This window comes from Rhinoderma darwinii, chromosome 4, assembly GCF_050947455.1.
Source record: "Rhinoderma darwinii isolate aRhiDar2 chromosome 4, aRhiDar2.hap1, whole genome shotgun sequence".
In the NCBI taxonomy this organism is placed as follows: Eukaryota; Metazoa; Chordata; class Amphibia; order Anura; family Rhinodermatidae; genus Rhinoderma; species Rhinoderma darwinii.
In genome coordinates, this window is record NC_134690.1 from 79,769,744 (window position 1) to 79,793,348 (window position 23,605).

The 23,605-nt window shown below is 43.1% G+C and overlaps 1 protein-coding gene across 1 annotated transcript in view; it reads right to left on the bottom strand.

Moving 5' to 3' along the window:
* RASA2 (RAS p21 protein activator 2) overlaps positions 1–23,605 on the bottom strand; it is a 107,903-nt gene that overhangs the window by 61,796 nt on the left and 22,502 nt on the right. The window contains exons 2-4 of the mRNA XM_075861241.1: positions 21,550–21,667; positions 16,290–16,393; positions 10,548–10,642 (exon numbers count right to left, since the gene is read on the bottom strand). Of these exons, the coding sequence (XP_075717356.1) occupies positions 10,548–10,642; positions 16,290–16,393; positions 21,550–21,667 (317 nt within the window). The remainder of the gene's footprint in view (positions 1–10,547; positions 10,643–16,289; positions 16,394–21,549; positions 21,668–23,605) is intronic.

Genomic DNA, 23,605 nt, shown 5'->3' on the forward strand with positions numbered 1-23,605 from the left:
GTCATGACCACACAGATATTCCCCTGGAGAAACAAGCTGCATGCAATGGGTGAAATACACAACAGTAAGGCTAAATTCGTTAAAAAAAAACAAAAACAAAAACAAAAAAAACAGTTTTTCTTGCGTTGCAGTTCATGACGTCCATGTGCTGTCCGTTGTTTTCATGCACCCATTGACTTCAATGGGCTGCGTGGAGCGCAAAAAGGCTCTAAATTAGGACCTGCAGTAAGTTTCACGCATCAGTTACACGCTGCGTGAAAAACCACGCATGTCTGAATAGCCCCATTGAATTACATAGGTTGGTGTGACGGCCGTTGTTTAAACGTCCGCAACACGGACGTAAAATACGCTCGTGTGAATCAGGCCTAAGACTGCAGTGCGCCCTCAATTTCAGGAAGATTATTTCTGCAGCACATGGATGGGGTTTTGGAAATAAATCTAAACTCCCAGTCCCAATTTTCCCAAAGCCAAAGCCAAATTCCCTAAGTAAACGTTGTGCTGATCACGGGATGTTTGGCTACCTCTGCTATTCAGGTGAACAAAAAAATGTTGGTACTCTTCAGATGTATTCACACGTTCCGGTTTTGATCAGGTTTTTTTTATGCAGTTTCTAAATCCAAAACCAGGCGTGGATTCGAAAACGAGGAGAAGTATCTGTCCTTTAAGCATTCTCTCACCTTATGATCCAACCACGGTTTTGGCTTAATAAAATTCATTAAAAAAAAAACCTGAACAAAACCTGCAATTGTGAACGCACCCTTAGGATAGCTTCACACCTGGCGGTAATGGCGGCGCAGAAAGCACCACAGTTGCTACACAAAAAAAAAAAAAAAGCAAAAACGGCATATATTGACATGAATGTATTTCCACTTTTTCTTTTTAGTGGTTTTGCCACAGTATTGAATAGAGAAAGTTCAGATTTTATTTAAATGTACCAAAAAAGATATGTATTTGCATGCGGCATTGGTCGCGGTGAAGTCGCAATAGATCAACTTTCCAATTTACAGCAGTTATAGTGTATCCACAAGTGCTTTATTTTTGTGCAGCGGAGGAAGATTTCTGATACAGCAAGCTGCCACACAGAAAGGGAAGAGTTCTTTTCCAAGAGGAAAGAATTGGAGGCTAGAAAAAAATCCTTTTATTTACACTGTTTGGATTGTGATATGAGCCACGATAAAACGTAGAAATCTGTTAAAAAAGACCTGTCACTAAGGCTCGATTCACACGAGCGTGTGCGTTTTGCGCACGCAAAAAAACACGGCGTTTTGCGTGCGAAAAAGGCACTTAACAGCTCCGTGTGTCATGATCATATGATGCGCGACTGCGTGATTTTCACGCAGCCGCCATCATTATGACACTGTTTATATGTTTGTAAACAGAAAAGCATGTGGTGCTTTTCTGGTTTCATTCATACTTTTCACTGCTGTTGCGCGAATAACGCGCGTCACACGGAAGTGCTTCTGTGTGGTGCACGTCATTTTCACGCACCCATTGACTCCAATGCGTGCGATGCGCGAAAAACGCAGAAATATAGGACATGTCGTGAGTTTTACGCAGCGGACACCCGCTGCATAAAAATCATGGACTGTCTGAACGGCCCCATAGACCAATATAGGTCCGTGCGAGGCGCGTGAAAATCACGCGCGTTGCACGGACTATCACGGTCGTCTGAATAAGCCCTAACTCCTACAAAGTGAGTGATTTGACTCACGTAATTGCCGATGTGTCGGAGTCCAGCGTTGTTTGTTCCTTCTGCGTCCCCCCCGTCCCAAATATGCCCCTCTTTATTTATTAAACAACATGTAAATAAACCGCTGGCTAGCCAAATGGGTTTGGCCGCCAGCGAGTCTCAATGGGTCGGAGATAGAGAGCCTCTGACGCTTTGCTAGCCAGTGGTTCATTTACATGTTTAATAAATAAAGAGGGGCATATTTGGGACGGGGAGACGCAGAAGGAACAAACAACGCTGGACTCTCAGACACAGCGGAAATTACGAGAGTCTAAGGCTGGATTCACACGAGCACATTACGTCCGTAATGGACGGACGTATTTCGGCCGCAAGTCCCGGTTCGAACACAGTGCAGGGAGCCGGGCTCCTAGCATCATAGTTATGTACGACGCTAGAAGTCCCTGCCTCGCTGCCGGACAACTGTCCCGTACTGTAATCATGTTTTCAGTACGGGACAGTAGTTCAACGGAGAGGCAGGGACTCCTAGCGTCGTACATAAGTATGATGTTAGGAGCCCGGCTCCCTGCAGTCTGTTCGGTCCGGGACTTGCGGCCGACATACGTCCGTCCATTACGGACGTAATGTGCTCGTGTGAACCCAGCCCAACACCTTACTTTGTAGGAGCCAGTGACAGGTCTTCTTTAGCATTTTTCTTGTTCCAAAGTAAACACGGAGTTAAGAACATCAGTGGGTACAATTACAAGATTACATTTAAGTTTTACAGCTTGCCAATAAAGTGCAGCTTAACATGATCCCAGGACTGGTAAAAAGCAGAGACTCATGAATCAAGGTATAATATAAAAGAACACACCAAACTAGAATAATAAAAATCACAAAGCCTGTTCATTGTGAAGGCTTTGACTGTTAGGCTGGGTTCACACGAGCACATTAACGTCCGTAATGGACGGACGTATTTCGGCCGCAAGTCCCGGACCGAACTCAGTGCAGGGAGCCGGGCTCCTAGCATCATACTTATGTACGATGCTAGGAGTCCCTGCCTCTTCGTGGAACTATTGTCCCGTACTGAAAACATGATTACAGTACGGGACAGTAGTTCCACGGAGAGCCAGGGACTCCTAGCATCGTACATAACTATGATGCTAGGAGCCCGGCCTCCGGCCGAAATACGTCCGTCCATTACGGACGTTAATGTGCTCGTGTGAACCCAGCCTTCGGCTGGGTTTACACTGAGTTTTTTGCAGGAGGAAAATCTGCCTCAAAATTCAAGATTTTGCTCTGCCTACACGCCGATTTTCGCCCGAGGCCATTGAGCACCGCGGGCAAAAAAACGCCGCAAAATACACTTTCTCTGCCTCCCATTGATGTCAATGGGAGGTCAGAGGTGTAAACGCCCGAAGATAGGGCATGTCCCTTTTTTCTCCCGTGAGACGGATTTTCCACTTGCGGGAAAAAACGCCTCCGCCTCCCATTGATATCAAAAGGGAGGCATTTTGGGCCATTTTTTTGGCGCGTTTTCCAACGCATTTCCCGCGTCCAAAAACTCTGTGTGAACTCCCCGTTACAATACGGTTTCTACTGTATAGCAGCTTTTATCTCCAGAACACATTTTTTCCCCACACCATTTGTCAATTGCCAGGAGCATCCTATCAAGCGACAACAAAGCTTCAAAAAAATAAAAATAACTAGTAGTGGGAAATGATGGATTATGAGAGCGAATTGTAAAATGTTTGGACATTTGCATTCGGCAATGGTTACAACCAATCACTGGTGTCCTATAGGAGGTCTAAAAAAATTTTTGCTTATGAAAACTAGTCTATACAAGAAAAACTACATTTTGTGGCTATGGCCCACGTATTCGTACATAATGTGAATCCCTCGCTCTACCACCACTTATATCCCGCACTCAGCATCAACAAGTCCCTTGTTTCCGATAATTTAACTGTGTTAGAATAACCATAATATGATTTGCATCCCAGTATACAAGCAAACTAAAAGGTATTTGCATTTTTTATGGCTAGCCCTACAGTTGCAAAGTAAGAAAACATATGAAAAAAAAGGATAAAAGGATGGGCTATGGGGGAACAGCACCCATGGGAACGGCTGTCGTTATCAATGTGACCTATTTAGCGTATGTTAACAAGTCACAAAATTTTCAGAAAATCTGCAGCAAAGATCCGGAGCTGACACTCTGCCGCCAGCATGTGAGCGGATTCCTTCAGGATTTAGATGCGGAATCCACGCCTAAATCCTGACTGACTTCTTAACAAGGGACCTTACAGAAACTTTTGCTAAAATAACCTTGAAGGGAAAACCAAGAGTCAACTTAAAAGTTAGACAGTTTAGATAAAGTACTATACAGGGTGGGCGATTTATATGGATACACCTAAATAAAAATGGGAATGGTTGGTGATATTAACTTCCTGTTTGTGGCACATTAGTATATGGGAGGGGGGAAACTTTTCAAGCTGGGTGTTGACCATGGCGGACATTTTGAATCTAACTTTAGTTTTTTCAATGGGAAGAGGGTCATGTGACTAATCAAACTTATCGAGAATTTCACAAGAAAAACAATGGCGTGCTTAGTTTTAACGTTACTTTATTCTTTCATGAGTTATTTACAAGCTTCTCTTTGTTTACAGCCATTGACATGTCGCAGAGGTTAACACGTGAGGAGCGGATAGAAATTGTGTTGATGTCTGGTGAACGCAGTACCCGGGTCACTGCAGCAGATTTCAATGCAAGAAACCCTACGAGACCACCCATCTCCCATGCTACAGTTTGCAAACTCCTTGCCAAGTTTCGTGAAACTGGTTCAGTGTTGGATTTGCCCAAATGTGGACGCATGAAAACTGTCACTAATGAAGAAACATCAGTGGCTGTCCTAGCTTCATTCAGCAAGAGCCCACAGCGTAGCACTCGCCGCATGTCACTGGAGAGTGGCATCAGTCGAACATCCCTTCGGCGGATATTAGCTACTCACAAATGGCACCCTTACAAACTCCAGCTGCTGCAGCATCTCATCGAGGATGACCCAGATCGGCGCACTGAATTTTCAGAATGGGCAAAACAAAAATTGGAACAGGACCCTCAGTTTACACAGAACATTTTGTTTAGTGATGAGGCAAACTTTTATGTGAATGGTGAAGTCAACAAACAAAACCACCGCTATTGGTCTGACACTAACCCACATTGGATAGATCCGTCCAAGACTGTTGGAACACAAAAATTGATGGTATGGTGTTGTATATGGGGTACAAAGATAGTGGGGCCATTCTTCATCAATGGAAACCTCAAGGCCACGGGATATCTGAAATTGCTACATGATGATGTGTTTCCCTCTTTATGCACTGAAGCTGGCACGTTCCCTGAGTTTTTCCAGCAAGATGGTGCACCACCACATTATGGGTGTCAGGTCCGAGCATTCCTAGATGAACAGTTTCCTGGAAAGTGGATTGGTCGTCGTGGGCCAGTTGAATGGCCCCCTAGGTCTCCCGATCTGACCCCCTTAGACTTTTATCTTTGGGGTCATCTGAAGGCAATTGTCTATGCTGTGAAGATACGAGATGTGCAGCAACTGAAACTACGGATACTGGAAGCCTGTGCTAGCATTTCTTCTGCGGTGTTGCTATCAGTGTGTGAAGAGTGGGAGAAGAGGGTTGCATTGACAATCCAACACAATGGGCAGCACTTTGAACACATTTTATAAGTGGTCAGAAACTTGTAAATAACTCATGAAAGAATAAAGTAACGTTAAAACCAAGCACACCATTGTTTTTCTTGTGAAATTCTCGATAAGTTTGATGTGTCACATGACCCTCTTCCCATTGAAAAAACTAAAGTTGGATACAAAATGGCCGACTTCAAAATGGCCGCCATGGTCAACACCCAGCTTGAAAAGTTTCCCTCCTCCCATATACTAATGTGCCACAAACAGGAAGTTAATATCACCAACCATTCCCATTTTATTTAGGTGTATCCATATAAAATGGCCCACCCTATACATATGTACACTATACTTACATAAAACCCAAGGGCCCTTTTACACCGGCCAATTATCGGGCAAACAAGCGTTCACAAAACGGGCCGACAATCAGCCGATGAACACGCAGACGCCTGATTGTATCGTTTACGCAGCCTAAAATATTATCGTTGTTGCAAGAACATCTCCCTCTGTAAACAAGGAGACGCACTGCCAACGGCGCTCATTTACACGCCCGTGCAATGGGACTTTTAGACTGTATATGAGATCTAAGATTACACAATAAAATCTTATGAGAATTCAGCGATGAATAAATTCATACAACTGTGCTGGTCAGAGACTGTAAGGTGACAGAAATATGAATGATTCTGGGGACTGTATTGGACTTCTCAGCTATTGGACACCATAGTAAAGCTAGCCAAAGATGTAAGGACTTTTGTTAGCAACGATATATACAAAATATTTTTGTGGTCAGTGCAGAACAGCCGTGTAAGGCAGTTGTTGTAGGTCTGTGTGCTATCCACTCATTTCTAATGGCCCCATGCACGCGACCGTGAGGGGGCCGAAGGACAGAGACGCAAAATTTGGAGCAGGTCCTATTCCTGTCCATGTTTCTGTCTCAGTCTCGTCCATTCGTGTCAAACCTTATAACATACGGAACGGATGAGGAGGGAGCAATGATGACACACAGACCGCAAAAAAAACGGCCAATGGATACGTTGTTTATGGGCCTCAAAATACCATCGATCATGTGCATGTAGCCCAAGAGAGATGATAAATCAAAGCAATGTGAAAAATGTCACTTGGCCGAGACAAGCGTGGCTATGGGGGGAGTCGGGAAAAATAACAAGCGTTCAGCCGACCGTTATTTCCATAGATGTGAAGATTTGGCCATAATCCAATGAACGTTCTAATTACTTTCATAGGCCCCATGCACACGACCGTACCCGCAATCACAGCCCGAAATTGCGGGCACGGCCGGCCACCCGCAATTTCGGGCGCTGCTCCCATACAAAGTATAGGAGCACGGCCCGTAAAATACGAAAAATAGGACATGCTCCATAATTCCCGGCACGGACACCCATCCGTAGCGCTACGGAAAGGTGTCCGCGTTCAATGAAAGTGAATGGGTCAAGTTTTGCGGCCCGCAATTGCGGTCCGCAAAAACTGAGGTTGTTTTACGGTCGTGTGCATGGGGCCTTAGTTGAAACATTTGTTGGAAAGGGGCTACAAATGAAACCGTTCATTCATGAGCTCTTTATGGTCTGTTGTCCCTATGCATTTTCTTGGGCAAAAGTGAACTAAATGCTAAGATGGTAAAGTTGATCAATAACGACCAAGAAAAACGTTGAAGCAGAAACAATAAATGTAACGACCGATCGTTCAGCCGGATGAAATCATTATTTCTTCAAGAGACGCACAGGATATCGTTAACAATCCAAAAATTGGTTGGATCATTAAAGGGATTGTTCCATGAGAAGATTATACATGGTGTTCACGTGTTCTTTCCATTCCCCTCTCGGAACGTCCACCTCATGTGTCCAGTGCTGGTGGACTTGCATGCTCAGTACCCCTTTCCTACAGCCCGGATCCTACATCGGTGGCAGAAAGTTCCTTTTAATATGTAGTCCAGCCAGTAAGAATCGGCGCACTAAAAGCAGCTTCTTCTCAGACACTGGACCCATTAGATGGACGTTCTGAGAGTGAATCAAAAGAACACCAGGGGGCGCCATAACAGGCATGTAACAGCAATATCTACACAGGAGCATTTTTTTATTTAAAATTAGTCTAAGCATGATATAACAGAGACATTTTATATTTAATTGTGGGCCGACAACTTCACGTCTATGACCAGCTTAAGCAACATTCATCGCGGATAGGCCGGCTGGAAACCTTGCTGATGTAGCATTAGCAATACAATCCTACTGCACTGGAATAACCTGCAATTAATTAACCCCCTCATGGCAATGACTAATATATCCATCACTCGGATCAGCGACAGGGGCGTGGCTGTTATACACTGCCGGGCTCCTGGTGCAACTGCCGGTATTTGACATAACTCCGATCCTGGCAGTTTAACCTCTAACGAGGTCACAGACAATAGTGACCACTGCATCTAAGATGTTGGACAGAGGGAGGGGGCCCACAAGTCCCCCTTCTAATGGTTCATCTTAAAAAAAAAATATTAGGTACCACTAAAATCATAACGACCTCTGGAATAGAGATAACTTCATATGTATACCACACGGCGTAAAAGCGAATCAATAAATTATATGTACCCCCAAATTTTGCTATTGAATAAAAAAGTCATGGCTCTTGGAATAATAAAAAGTAAAAAAAAAAAGTTGGCTCATTAAGGCTTAAACAGGCTTGGTCGTTAAGGGGTTAAAGTACATCTATGAGCACTGCACTTTAATATGCATTAGCTACAATGAGAAAGTCTGTGTAGTCCTAAGTAGTACATGGTATGGTTAACTGAATAACAATAAGCAGCATTATATTCTTATGTGCCTAAGTTCAGTCTGCAGGAGGCTGAATATTGAACCAGGTCCTAGGTCGGTCATTGCTGAAGTGACCCCCAGTAAGGCCTTATTCACACGAGCGCGTTAAAACGACGGACGTCACACGTACCTGTGCAATTCAATGGGGCCATTCAGACATTCAGTGTTCTTCACGCAGCGTGTGTCCGCTGCGTGAAACTTACTGCAAGTCCTATTCATGTGCGTTTTTTGCTTATCACGCACCCATTGAAGTCAATGGGTGCGTGAAAATCACAGACAGCACACGGACGTCATCCGTGTGCTGTCCGTGATTCACGCAACAGCTGCTAAAGAGATGAGTAAAAGAAAACCACATCCTTGAGTTTTTTTTTGCGGACGTAAAAAACGCGTGACATACGTGCGTAAAAAACACAGACGCTCATCGTAAATGGAGGTCACGCGGAACTGCAACGCAAGAAAAACGCTGCGTTTTGTACACGCGCAAAACGGACACGTTTGTGTGAATAAGACCTAAGAAGAATGATAACTGAAGCACCCAACATCGCTAGGATATGCCACCAACTTATGATTGATGGGGTCCGACCTCTGGAACCCCCATCAATCCGGAGAACGAAAAGTGCCGCAGTGCTGATTTAGCACTATGTCCCCTTCACAGTTTTCCTCTGCACAGCGGCACCCCGCCAGGGAACTGCAAGACGGCCCCATTCAAGTGAATCAGAACTGATCAAGGGACCATAAAGCGATGACCTATCCTAGTAATATGTCATCACTTTATAAAATGGAAATAACCCTTTAAATTAGAACACGGTATTCCACGGATGGTTTTTATCTAAAGGGAGATCTAAGGCTAAGTTCACGCTAAAATCAGATCCGTTAAAAATTCCATGAAAATCAATGGGATTTTTAACTGCATCCGTTAGCATCCATTTGCGTCCGTTATGTTAGTCATCTGTTTTTTTGACTGAGATGAAAGTGCAGAGTACGGGACTTTTACGACGTTCAAAAAAAAACAAAAACGTATGTCTAACAAATGGGTTATTTGTATCATTGCGGTCAATGTAAAATGGATACAAACGGATTGTAATCTGTTTGCATCCGTTATTTAAATGGGATTTTTAACTGATCTGTTTTTATCCTCATTCTGATCTAAAAACGGATCAGAGTAACGGATTATATAAACGCAAATGTGAACTTAAGGCCCTATTTCACAGGGCGATAATCTGCTGGTGCAATGTCTCATTGATCGGCGCTCGTTTGCTCCAGTCACACGGAGCTATGGATGGGGACGAGCGCTCATTACTCTGATCGCTTGTCCCCATACATCATCATGTCAGCAGCGCGTCTCCCTGTTTACACAGAGAGATGTGCTACCGAAGATGATAAGATCGTGCTGCTGATCGTTCCTCTGTTTACACTGGGCAATTATCGGCAACGAGAGTTCTGTCAACGCTCGTCTGCCGGATAATCGTCCAGTGTAAAACCCCCTTTAGCCTAAAGGTGGGTTCACACGGTCCACTTATTTCTACACGGTTTTAGAAATTGCTTCATTCTTTAATGCCCCATAATCCTCTCTGGAGGAAATAAATACACATATATATTTTTTTTAAATGTGTTTTTTTTTTCCCCACATACAGTACCACACATAGAATACAAACTTGTGTCATGTGATTGGTGTAAAAGCAGCACATAACAAGTAGAGTGGAAATCCTGTATGCCTGGGACTCCTCATTTCAGTTGGGGAATCAGTTCTACTTTGCACTAACACCAGAAACAATTTCAGGTTTCTAACTCCCCATCTTTTATAAAACAATAAGATTTGTAGAGTAGTTTAGAGCACTCGTACACTCCCCCATGGTGATTTCATCTGGATAATCTATATCCTCTTTAAAAGGGATGTCCAGGATTAGAGAAGAGAAAAAAAAGGATCTGCCTTCTGTTCAAAAACAGCGCCACTCTTGTCCACAGCCTGTGTCAGGTACTGCGCCACTGTCATGTGCTGCAGTACCTTTTAGCCTGACTTATGACGAGTGTATAAACATTGTCAAAGATCCCCTTATACACAGAAAATACACGGATTTCGTTGGGTTTAGAAAACTGGTAAAACTGTTCCTTCAAGCCGAACGATAAGATATTAGGGGGGGGGGGTGTATGAAGTATAAATATTCAGCCTGCTGTCTTTTTTTTAGGCCGGTCTAACATACTTTTTTTTGTGTTTTGTTATTTTTTATTTCTTGCTGAGAACATCCCACGTCCCTTATGCTTCTGCTTCTTCCACTGGCAAAGAACGGATGCGGTAAGGCAGATCTTATTCTGAATAACACGACATAATGAGATTTCCATTAAAAAAAAATCTGAGTGTGATTAGTATTAACCTTACCTGTACTTCTGAATTAGAATCTATGGGTTGAAGTGGAAACCAGGGCTCTTTACCATAGTATGTGTACAAATCCTCTTTTTTAATGGCAACCTTTCCTGTGGGTTAACAAAGTGAATAAAAAAAAAAAGTTTATATGGATAGTGAAATACATTGTCAAAAAAAATAAAAAATTCTAACTGGCTGATAGCAAGGTCCCTTTGATACTTCATGGGGAGAGGGTCACAATGATAGACCGCTCACTACGCGTATTGCTCTATTTAACTTTTTTATATTTTGTGACTTTGGACCAAAACTTTTTTGGGTCCAAGCAAATAGACGACATCCTAATGAGGGACAATGACGGCAGTGCCACAGTAAATGATATCAATCTTTTTCCATACTTTATAAGGCAGGAATATATTCATTGCATTGCAAGTATTCCCTAACCAGTGGCTCTCTAACTATTGGCTGCTGCAGATACAATTGTGCACTAGGTGGCACCAGGAATGTCATAGCATTACTAGCACTTGGCACTAGGCTCAGTGGTGTAGCTATAGGGGCTGCTGAAGATAGGGGGGGCCCATGGCCCCCACACCACTTCTGTCCTCCATTACTGCAACCTATGTAATAAACCACACGGGCCCGTTACCACAGTAACTGTATACTTCAATCCTCACTACGGAGTTGGGACCACCCCGGATACAGCGTTTGGAGCCCGAAGAGGGCCCGACTCAGGAGCGGAAAGGGTAAGTAGATGGATACGGTCTGCTGGGGCCCGATATCTAAGATCATTATGTGTGATACGGTCTGCTGGGGCCATGTAGCCAAGTGTATAATGTGTGTTTCTGACAGTTGGGGCCATATATCTAAGCCGATCATGCGTCATACTGACTGCTGGGGCCATGTATCTAAGCCTTTCATGCGTGATTCTGTCTGCTAAGCCGATGTGTCTAAGCTTATCATATGTGATACTGTCTGCTGAGCTGATGTATCTAAGCATATCACGTGGGGTACTGTCTGCAGAGCTGGTGTATCTAAGCCTATCATGCCATCTCGGCCATGAAGAGAAGTTGGGGCGCCCAAGAAGAACTTTTGCGCAGGGATTCATGAACCTTTAGCTACGCCCCCGACTAGGGTCAAAACCATATCAGTGGCACTGAACACTAGGGTTAAAGCTTTATTCTTTAGTCATATCTTTAATAGGCTTTTTCACTTTAACTATTCGGTGTGGCTCAACGTATTTGATTGTGGCCCACAAGCTTATTATTGGGACTTCTGCCATATGAAATAAGAGGTTTGATTCTTTCCCATGTCGAAAAAGGAAGGAATATTTTTGGAACGGCGAGTCTTGATACATAACTGTATTTCCCTGGCTTATGATCCACTTTTGATCTCTAAGAATTACAGAATAAAAACTTGAAAAAGGGGTTTTCCGGTTTCAGCAAATGTTATTCTTTGTGTAATGAAAAGTTATAAAGTTTTCTAATATACTTTCTGTATCAATTCCACACGGTTTTCAAGATCTCTGCTTGCAGTCATTCAATAGGAGCTTTCATTGTGAATTCCCAGAGGGATACAAATCTGTCCATGGTCATGTGATGGACACACAGGCCAAATGAAAGATGACCTCCGATTGGATGCTCGGGGCATCAAACCAACCTCATATTTTCTGAGACACTTGTGATACGTGATGCCTATAGTATTTAAAAGCAGAAAACAATCCGCAACAGCGTTAAGCAAGACTTTTTGTCATATGAAAATAAAATGCAGGCTTTGGCCAAAAAGTCCCTGTAATAAAAAACCCACGCCACGGAAATCACTATGAAACGGAGTCACTGATGGGGATGGAGTCCCTAACTTCCCAGCAGCTGCAAACAAGACAACGGACGGGAAAACACTTAAAAGTCGGCACCACAAAACCACGGCACAGGTTTAAAGGTGGATAAAGCTCAACCCGAAATCCTTCCCTCTTCCTCATTAGCGAAGACACAGCCTGGAACGCAGATATCTGACAGACGGAACAACTAATGCTTTATAACAAATCATAAGTCACCATGTAAACAAATGCTGTAGAGATTTCCCATCCTTTTTCAGCATCCAGAGAGCAACTCCTTATTTGCATTAAAGGGAACCTGTCATCGCCATCTCACCGCCAAAACCAACAATACCGGCAGGCAGGGGATGAAAAATCATTCCCCTCTAACCCCCACTTATGCCCTAATAAGCCCATGTATCATTTTAATGATTTACTGAAGTGTTCCCGTACCATATGCAAATAAGTAGTCATAGCGTCGTTCCTGTGAGGAGAAGATTCGCGGTTATTTATGGGCTGGATAGTTAACCACGCCTCCTTTCTTTTGATGGACAGCCGAGACTTCAGTGATAGAGACCGTGATGGACAGGTCAATGAAGCGGCGGTAGGCGGGGCTATAGATAGCCGAGCTCGGTTCTAGTCATGTGCCATACCTAATTTGAATGCAGAGCACAAAACCAATTTCTCCGGTATGCGGCGGTGGTTGGGAAAGCAGTCGATCTGTTAGTTACAGCAGCAACATAGCGAGTATAGTTTGCTAGCTGAAATGCAGATAACATGTTCCCTTTAAAAGGTTATTGAGCGTTAAAATACCTCAAAATGTTCCAAACCAAATAATGTCAATCTGAATGAAACCTTAAAAATGGTACGCGAGTCAGTGCCTATAGGTGATGCTTGCCTGGAATTTATTTTTCTCACTGTTCAATTCCCGCTGTAAAGGGTGACAACAGTTTATCTATGGGGCCTACATGGAGGAGTAGTAGTCAGAGACACACCTCATCTCTCCTCATTGGTTCAGGGTGCTAGTCTCTCCCACTGCAGCTCTGCCTCGTCAGATTGGCTGCTTTGTATAAACACAAGTCTAAGACTGGATTCACACACAGCGTTTACTTGCGCTTCCGTGGCAGTTTTCGCAGCAATTTCTTAATTTAATGCCAAAAAAAAAACCACTCAAAACAACCAGATGTGTAAACGTGTCAAAAACGCTAGTGTTTTTGTAAAGCGCTTTTTAAAATACAGGCCTTTTTTACGCATTGTCGTTGCATCTTTTTACACGTTTTGTGCTCGCTTTTTTTGGCGCGTAACTAGGACTTCCATTGACTATGGGAATTAGGAGCATTTTCGGCGAGTTTTACGCGGCAAAGAATTGCCCTGATGCTTTTTTTTTTTTTTACACAATACGGTTTTTAAATGCTCTTGTGTAAAAAAACGCGTCGTATGCACTAACAATGCACTTAGCCACTGGCCGCAGCGTTTGTAAGTCTATAGTAAAAGATAAGAAAGCCTATATACACAGCGTTTTGGTTTGTGGCATTTTTGTAGCGTGTGGTCACGGTCATATATATATTTTTTTTAAATGCATCAAGTAGTAGGAATTTTCTGGCATTTTCTTTATAGAACTTCAAAAGCTCTAAGTAAAAAACACGTACAAAACGGCACCAAGTAAAAAAAGGCCATCAAAAACACATCTAAAAATGGCGTATTAAAAACAATTAAAACATTTTGTTTTAAATGTGTTTTTAAATGCTGAAAAAAAAAGGGTTCCCCAACTTCCCATGAGCCGATTTCAATTACAGCAAGGGCAGTCGGATCACGAGGACAGGGGAGCCTGGAGAGTCACTTCATGAAGAGACATGCGGAAGTCACCGGGGGGACCTCCTCTCGGGATTCCCCTTTATGAGCCAGAGAGGAGAGCCGCGCTCTGTATGGATTACATGTACGACCATTGATTTGAAAGCAGGTTTTTTAAAGTGGATTATTGAATAATTCTATACACAAATATCCAACGTCTTTTCTTGCTCTATATTTTAGAGATGTGTGACTTTAAACCATTACATAGAAAAATCCCACGCCACGCACAGATGAAAAACCTACATCTATACCAAATAGCGATTTCACTTCAGCCAAACTGCTTAGGACTCATTCCTTCTCCTCTGTAAGGTACAGCACTCGCTGGTGTAAGATCAGCAGAGTCGTGATATATCACAAGCAGTAAACGTATGGCCTTCTTTACTTCTGTATCTGTACGTCTCACATCTTATCGCATTGAAGAAATTGAAAAGCTAAAACTGGCCATAGAAACTAGAGATTTCAAATGGCCGACAGATCATCTTTTTGCCGATGCCGCTACAAACATACATGAAAAGATCATGAGATTCATTCGCACCATAAAATAAATGTTATGGCCAACTATCGGCAAAAAATCCAAAAACCGATTATCAGTCGTGATCCGTTACGCGCACACGGACCATTAATCACCGATAACAAGGGGGAATCGGTTAAAGTCTGTGGCGCGCTTTATAGAGGACATACAAATGGAGAAACTATTGTCACCTAATACCAAACTGTCCATAATCCAAAAGAGAAGAGTCTACGAAATAATTGTCAGATGGTAATATCAAAAATATAATGGCGATGAGGCTAATGAAAAATATACAAACATTAACGATACAAATGAAGCGAATTCTCGCAAGTCTTAAGTTCTGCTGAATATTAAAATATCTTGCCTTACATAGGACTGGAATAATATGAAATGCTTTTCTGCCGTGAAAGGTACAGCTTCATCCACGAACATCGCCACATTCCATATATGCCAGAATGTAACAACCATAGTGGATGCATTACTACACGTAGACCACGCACTAATGCTTACGTTGGCATAGCTGCACTATGGCATTTAGAAGATACCTAAACTTTTAAAGTGGCATGTCATGAAGACAGATCCTCCTATAAAAATGAATGCAGTATTCAGTAGCTGGCAGGTACACCACTTTCTGCTCACTCTTAGGCTATGTTCACACGGAGTATTTTGGGGGAGGAATATCTGCCTCAAAATTCTGTTTCGAACTTTGAGGCAGATATTCCTCTCCCTGCACGCCGATTTTCGCGGCGATTATCGCGCCGTTTTTCGCCCGGGGCCATTGAGCGCCGCGGGCATAAAACAGCGAGAAATACCCTTTCTCCTGCCTCCCATTTAAGTCAATGGGAGGTCAGAGGCGGAAGCGCCCGAAGATAGGGCATGTCGCTTCTTTTTCCCGCGAGACAGTTTTACTGCTCGCGGGAAAAAGACGCCGACGCCTCCCATTGAAATCAATGGGAGGCGTTCTCGGGCCGTTTTTGCCGAGTTTTGCGACGCGGTTTCCGCGTCAGAAAACTCGGCAAAATACCCCGTGTGAACATAGCCTTAGGCTATGTTCACACAGAGTTTTTTGCAGGCAGAAAATTCTGCCTGGAAAAATCAGCGCCGGTTTCTTTGAAGTGGTTTTGCACCATAGACGTTTTTTATGCTTTTTTTTACCTATTTCTTCAACAGGCAAAAGGAAAAACCCCGAGCGGTTTTCTGACATAAAACGCGTCAGCCGTTCGCAGCATTTTTTCCATCTCCCATTGATTTCAATGGGGTTTTTGAGGCAGAAAACGCCTCAAGATAGGGCATGGCGCTTCTTTTTCCTGCAAGAGTTTTTTTCTGCTCGTGGGGAAAAAACGCCTCCACCTCCCATTGAAAACAATTGGAGGCACCTTTGGTCATTTTTTGGCGCAGTTTTTGCCACGATTTCCGTGACAAAAAACTTGTAAAAAAAACTCAGTGTGAACACGGCTTTACACACACATACATATATATATATATATATCTATCTATCTATTTAGTTCAATGTTGCTATTCAATTTTATTGTTAATATTAGCTAGTAACCCAGTCTGGACTAAAAGACAATTTCCAGTTACTTCTCACCTATTCGAAGATCTCGCTGTAAAAGACTTTTATCGTAGATGTAAAAGGATAAATTGTGGAATGTTCTTGGGATGTCAAAGTAAAAATCTTCACCATAAAACGGGCTGTAGAAAAAGAAACAGTTTTAGGAAAAAATAAAAAAATTGACACTTCACAAGACAACTAAAAAGGCCAATATTGTCAATACGTAACGTGGGACACAAGTGCGTCCGTCTCAATGCACAATGTCATTTATTTGTAAACAGGTCATAACGCAGGTTAAGAAATACAAAAGTTAAAATGGGTTTCCAGTTTTAGTTTTTTTTGTTGTTTTTTTTTTTTTTTTATTCTGGCAGCTGCTTATGACATAAATTAACAAATGTGCCACAAGCACACCTTTTAAATCCCCTGCCTAACCAGCACGGCCAGTCTTGTGGTCCCCTGCCAGTCTGTTTACATTGCTACAGCAACGACGTGCCGCATCTACACGTGACCGCGATCACCAATCACTTTCGCAGTGGTTACGGCACATCATAGCTGCAGCAATGTAAACAGAGACCAGGGAACCACAGATCAACCGCACAGGAGCTGCCTGAGATTTTAAGGAGGAGTATGGGCATATTTGTTATTTTAGGCCGTAAACTGTAAAAAAAAAAAACATTAATTTTACTAGAATGCAATATAAAAGGGATATTTTGGTTTTAATAAATAAACGGTCTGAGCGGTTGATGCACAAATACCATGGCTGCCCTAAAGGGGTTATCCGGGATGTGATTTTTTTTTTATAAGGGGCTTAAAGAGGCTCTGTCACCACGCTATAAGTGCCCTGTCTCCTACATAAGGAGATCGGCGCTATAATGTAGGTGACAGTAATGCTTTTTATTTAGAAAAACCATCTATTTTTACCACGTTAGGAGCGATTTTAGCTTTATGATAATTAGTTTCTTAATGCCCAACTGGGCGTGTTTTTACTTTAGACCAAGTGGGCGTTGTACAGAGGAGTGCATGACGCTGACCAATCAGTGACCAATCAGCGTCATGCACTTCTCTCCATTCATTTAGCCAGCGCATAGTGAAATTTTTTTTTTTTTAAATGGAGCTCCGATCGCTATAAAGATATATTATAAAACAATAACTCTGAACCAGTAATAGTGGGGCATTATACTGTGTATGGGAGGGAGGGGGGGGCATTATACTGTGTGGGGAAGCTATGGGGGGGCATTACACTGTGGGGGAGCTATGGGGGGCATTACACTGTATGGGGGAGCTATGGGGGGCATTACACTGTGTGGGGGAGCTATGGGGGGTATTACACTGTGTGGGGGAGCTATGGGGGGTATTACACTGTGTGGGGGAGCTATGTGGGGTATTATACTGTGTGGGGCATTATACTGTGCGGGCAGCTATGTGGGGCATTATACTGTGCGGGCAGCTATGTGGGGCATTATACTGTGCGGGCAGCTATGTGGGGCATTATACTGTGGGGGCAGCTATAGGGAGCATTATACTGTGGGGGCAGCTATAGGGAGCATTATACGGTGAGGGGGCAGCTATGGGGAGCATTTATATATATTAACAGACCACTGCATTATTTTTGCTAGCAAACTCGTGTAACGGGTTTTCTATACAAGTAGATCTATATGCCAGTACATTAGCCTGTGTACTGATTGTACACAGGCAGTTGTTAGGGCATACTGAGGTATGCCCTAACAACAGGAAATATGTTCAGACAGCCCTGGGGTCCTTCAATGGACCCTGGGCTGTCTGGCCATACAAGTTATGGGCTTTGATCACTTCACAGGCATTCGATCAAAGGGCAGTCCCCCCTTCTCTTACTTACTTTGAACGCCGCGATCAGCGTTGATCGCGGAATTCAAGGGGTTAACGGCGGAGAGAAGAGGTTTCTCTTCTCTCCGCCGTTAGAGCGGGGCTGTGGCTGTGTATTACAGCCGTTGTCCCGCTCCCGATTGCGCGGGGATACTGGCTGTCACAAAGGACGAGAATGCTCGTCCTAATGCGCGAAGTACCTGCCGCTCAGGACGAGCATTCTCGTTCTGTGTCGGCAACCAGTTAAAGGAGCACTGCCACTATGTAAATTGTGGGGATGGTAATCTTCTTACCGGTGGCTGTATTTGTGAGTTATCCGCTCCCTTCCAATCCTCAGCTGTGTCATGTGACCAGCAATAGGACTCTACAACTGCCCCAGTGTCTGACGTGTGGACAGGAAGTCAGTTCCTCCATTCATTCCTGTATTTGTCCTGGTCCACAATTGACATAATGTGCCCCTCTAATGGGCCAGAGCATAAAACATTTTGTGGGAGTGTTAAATATTACTGTATTAGTTAAATGTAAAGTAAAAGAACACATTGATGGTGATCTTATAAATACCACATTAGAAAAAAATAAAAAAATTTACGCAGGGAAACCACGTCAGCAGAATACCAACCGGACCCGGGGTTTGTGCAACATTCATTTACTGAAGAAGCAAGGAAGGGAAATGATGCAAAAAACATGAGACTAACTGCTGTGGTAAATACATTACAACTTCCTATGCAGTGGTGGCTTTGTTTCATGTCATATTAACGTCTGGTAAGTAGATTGTGACTTCAATGTCACCGAGATGCACCTCAATGACCATCGCCCAGACACTGCCTGCAGTCACCAACACCAGGCCACATGAGTTCACAAGAATAAAGCGGAAACTAGTAAGACATACTGAACTCATTGTTAAAAAAAACACTAGTGTGGTTTTTGTCCATTTTTCTTTTCTTTATTCCTAGCCCACAATTTCCTGCGCACTGTTTAAGGTTAGGTGACCGGATGTAAATGAAACGCCTGACCCTGCAGAAAATGTACATGTTCTTCATACCGGCTGCGGATTTTATTTCTTGATTAAATATAGCGGGGCAGATTTACTACTATGTCTGGGTCTAGAAAATGGCAAAAAATACACCAAAATGATCAGGCAGCGTATACCACTGTGATAAATTCGGCGCATTTTGTGACTGCCTGGTCTAAATTCAGACTGTCTAACTATTAGACAGCATTAGTAAATGTGGGCCAGTGTTCCCCATCCAGTGGCTCATGAACCACATATGGGACCCTTTTTCACAATGTGGCGGAAAACCTCCCATTGTATTCAAACGTGGCTCTTAACCCTAAAGGCCCCATGCATAGGACAGTGCCCGTAACTACGGGCACGGCCGGCAGCAGACAGATGTCCGCATTTACGGGCCATGCTCCCATTATAAAGTATGGGAGCACGGTCCGTAAAATACAAAAAATAGGACATATCCTATTTTTTGGGGGAAAGTTTCTACTGCACGGACACCTTCCCGTAAAGATACAGGAAGGTGTCTGTCGGCCATAGAAATGAACGGGTCTGTAATTACGGGCGATTTTACGGTCGTGTGCATGGGGCCTAAAGGGAAAAAAATTGCGGACCTTTGATCAAGAAATGTGAATATAAATCTCTGATTACAACAATAGTTGTTCTAGCCCCAGAGTACATAACCAAATTTCTACCAGTCGCATAATTGGATGGCTGGTGTCATAGGTGAGTAATACGCTTACCTCTTAACCATTATTACCAATCATTGTCCTAAAAATAATACAACTTAGGGACTTAAAGAGGCTCTGTCACCACATTATAAGTGCCCTATCTCCTACATAAGGAGATCGGCGCTGTAATGTAGGTGACAGCAGTTCTTTTTATTTTAAAAAAACTATCTATTTTTACCACTTTATTAGCGTTTTTAGATTTATGCTAATGAGTTGCTTAATGCCCAAGTGGGCGTATTTTCACTTTAGACCAAGTGGGCGTTGTACAGGGGAGTGTATGACGCTGACCAATCAGCGTCATGCACTCCTCTCCATTCATTTACACAGCGCATAGGGATCCTGCTCGATCCTTATGTGCTGTCTTATACTTACAGATTAATGGAATGTCTATTCACAATTTCTGCACTTCGTTACTGTTTCTATGGTAGTTACAGCCGAGGAAGCGTGATCTCGTTGTAACCTGTCCTCTGCTGTAACTACCACAGACAGAGTAACGAAGTGCAGAGATTGTGAATAGACATTCCGTGGAATGTCTATTCACTGTCTAAACACTTCAGTATTGTTAATGTGTAAGTATAAGACAGCACATACTGATCTAACAGGATCCCTATGCGCTGAGTAAATGAATGGAGAGGAGTTACAACTACTAGGATTCTGTCATTTCACATATCAAAGCCATAGGTGCTACTCAGAACCAATCCCTCAAACTACTATATTTTTAAATTAACCTATTCGCGACATAAGCAAAATACACAAATATACACTAAACTACTGATTCCTCCTCTTTGGAGATTAACACAAATACCTGCAATCTCACAGTGGTTACATAAGGTAGTGCGGATTTTCTATATCGAAGAGACCACCACGCTCTCTATAAACGATCATACCGTCACTTTTTTGAAGCCCTGGTATGAATATCGGACTTCAGCCCAATTCCAAGAGTTCTTCTCAGACTCCCAGTAGTTGCGGTAAATCACTTCATCGATAGTCCATTCATTGGAATACAGAAATTGTGATCCCAGCACACTGATATTTTACACCGCTCACAAACCGATGCCAGAATTGCCTCAACCCAAACCTATCCTCTCTCCAATCCCTTCCAAGTTCATTATTTATATGTTTGGTAAATACTTCGAGAACATGAAGTGCTTTACAGAGGTTGACTAGGCGGTTTTTATTCTTCTACTGTACTATTGTTTCCTTAGATCAAACCTTCATGCTGTACAATGAAGTGCCAGTGATAGATTTTTGTTTTTAACATTTTGAGTTGTAGATCGCTCGCTCTTGGGTGTACGGATTGACATTTTCAATAAAGAGAAAATTAATTTCTGCAACTGTTACACATATCTGAATGGGGTTTGTAAAAAATCCATGCCCATGCTGCAGAAAAAGACTCCAGTAAGATTCCTGCTTCACGTGAACACTAAATGGAGTTGGTGTTGTGAGAAAGTGTATACCCCAAAAAAAAAACACGTTTTATCTTAGACGCTGTTCACATCTGCGTAAGGGCCTCCGTCAGTTTCCGTTGTTCTTGCCAGACAACACAGCATGCTGCCCTATTATGCCCGGCAAAATGACAGAAAAAATGGCAGAGACCTTCTCGTTGTTATGCTCCTATGACTGGACGGACTCGGCGCGCAGATGTGAACGAGCCTTTATGGAGTATCCAAATAATAATAAAAACAATGGCACAAAAAAACAATACATTTCCTGTTCTTACTTGAGTGACTTTTCAACAACATTGGTCCTAAAGATTTCTTCCTGGTCCAGATTAACCGTGCAGAAGCAGTCTCTCATCTTGTTTGGTCCTGGATACGGCAGCAGATTTTTTGCCTCACCTGCAAATTTGGAGAATATCACACTCTTAACACGTGGAGAGTGTAAAGTTTTTTTTATTTTGTTTTAAGCAAACAGCAAGCAAATGACACCCAGTTCTACTTTATATAGTGGATTACATGGTGTAGCACTGTGCTGAGCATTACGCAACACGTGGCCCTTATGGAATTCATTTCATGAAAGAAAACGGCTCTTTCCTGTGATGCGAACTGACAGATTGACGTCAGAAGGATACAGCTACTCAACAATAACCGCTAGAACCCAACTGACGGCGTTTCCTGCACCTAAATACGTGCATCTTCTGTTCATTTACATATCAGATAAAGTACTTTCTGACTTCTGAAGATATATCAGACACTCTGTCAGGTAACTGAACTTTGTATTCATGGGTAAAACTTCTGAGAAAACGTGACACCCAACAAACTGCTCAAAAATAGGAAAGTATGAGGCAACACAAGCCCCGGTATACGGGATGTGGTCATGTCGTCCTAGATCTGATAAACCCCTTCAGATTTGTGCAATATTTTCATTAGTGTTTGGACAAATCACACATCTCAATCATAGTCCAAATGTTATTTATTAGTCCAACATCAATAGCAAAACAGCAATGTTTCGTTCCGTCGTGAATGTAGGTTCCTTCTTAAAGGGTTTGTCTGGGCACAGGGAAGTTTTTCATACTGAAGACCTCCCCACAGGATAGGTCATCAGTACACGATCGGTCAGGGTGCGACACCCGTACCAATCAGCTGTTCCGCCTGCCTCCGGGCACCTGATGTCCACGCTGGAAGCAGATGGCCCTGATCACAGTATAGCGGCCGTGCTGCAGCTCTGCTTCTAGTCAAGCGAATAGGAGCAGAGTTGCAGTACTGCAGCACGGCCACTATACAGTGTACGGAGCCATCTACTTCTGACACGGGCCACAGAATAACATCCAGTGCCCGAAGGCAGCCGGAACAGTGGATCGGTGCAGGGTCTGGGTGTCGGACCCCCACCAATCATATACTGTGGATAGGTCACAAGTATGAAAAACCGCCCGGTGCCCGGACAACCTCTTTAAGCCTCACAAATTGCTAATGACAAATACATACGATAAAAAAATGAAGACTGTGTATCATATTATGCAACTAAATGGTTATCCAGGGAATGAGCAATACGGGACATTTACGAAGCAAGATGTGCAGAATTCTGTGGCAGAAAATGAAACTATAACGTGCTCCACTCTTTACACAAACCTTGGCAGTTTTCACTGACTCCTTAATTCATGAATCTTACGACTCCATTAAAAAAATCTTTCCCAATATGTTTTGCCTGGAGATCGGACTGCATGTTTGATGTTACAAGTTCCCTTTAAGACCCTTTTACACGGGCCGATGATCAGGCAAATAATCACTCATACGATCCCTCGTTCTTGATCATCGGTCCGTGGAAACATGGCAGCAGTCAGCCGACAAACGAGCAAACACTTGTTTGTTGGCTGATCGGCTCTTCCATGCTGCCATAAAAATGATTGTTTATCAAGAGAAACAGGAGATATGCTGCCGACCACATAGCAATGGTATGGAACGAACAATCGTTCGACCCTATACAGCCATGATCATTGCTCCATGTAAACAGAGCGCCGATCGTCATGTTATTATGGTTATTAGAAGCGACTATATTACATGTTGCCTGCAGGTCCCTGGGATCTGGAGTTCAGGGGCGACTTGGTCATTTGCCGACGCTAAATACCAACATTACCTACCCATTGCAGAGGATACAAATGTATCCAAAAGTGAGAGATGCTACTTAGAGCTTATCACTAGTTATGTACCCGCATTGATGGAAAAAAATTCCCCTTATTGGTGGGGGAAGAATAATGGATACATTTCCTTTTTCTCTGGATGTATTTTAGTTATACTTGAAACTTTTTTAGTTGATAACCTGGAACCATAATTGAGAGA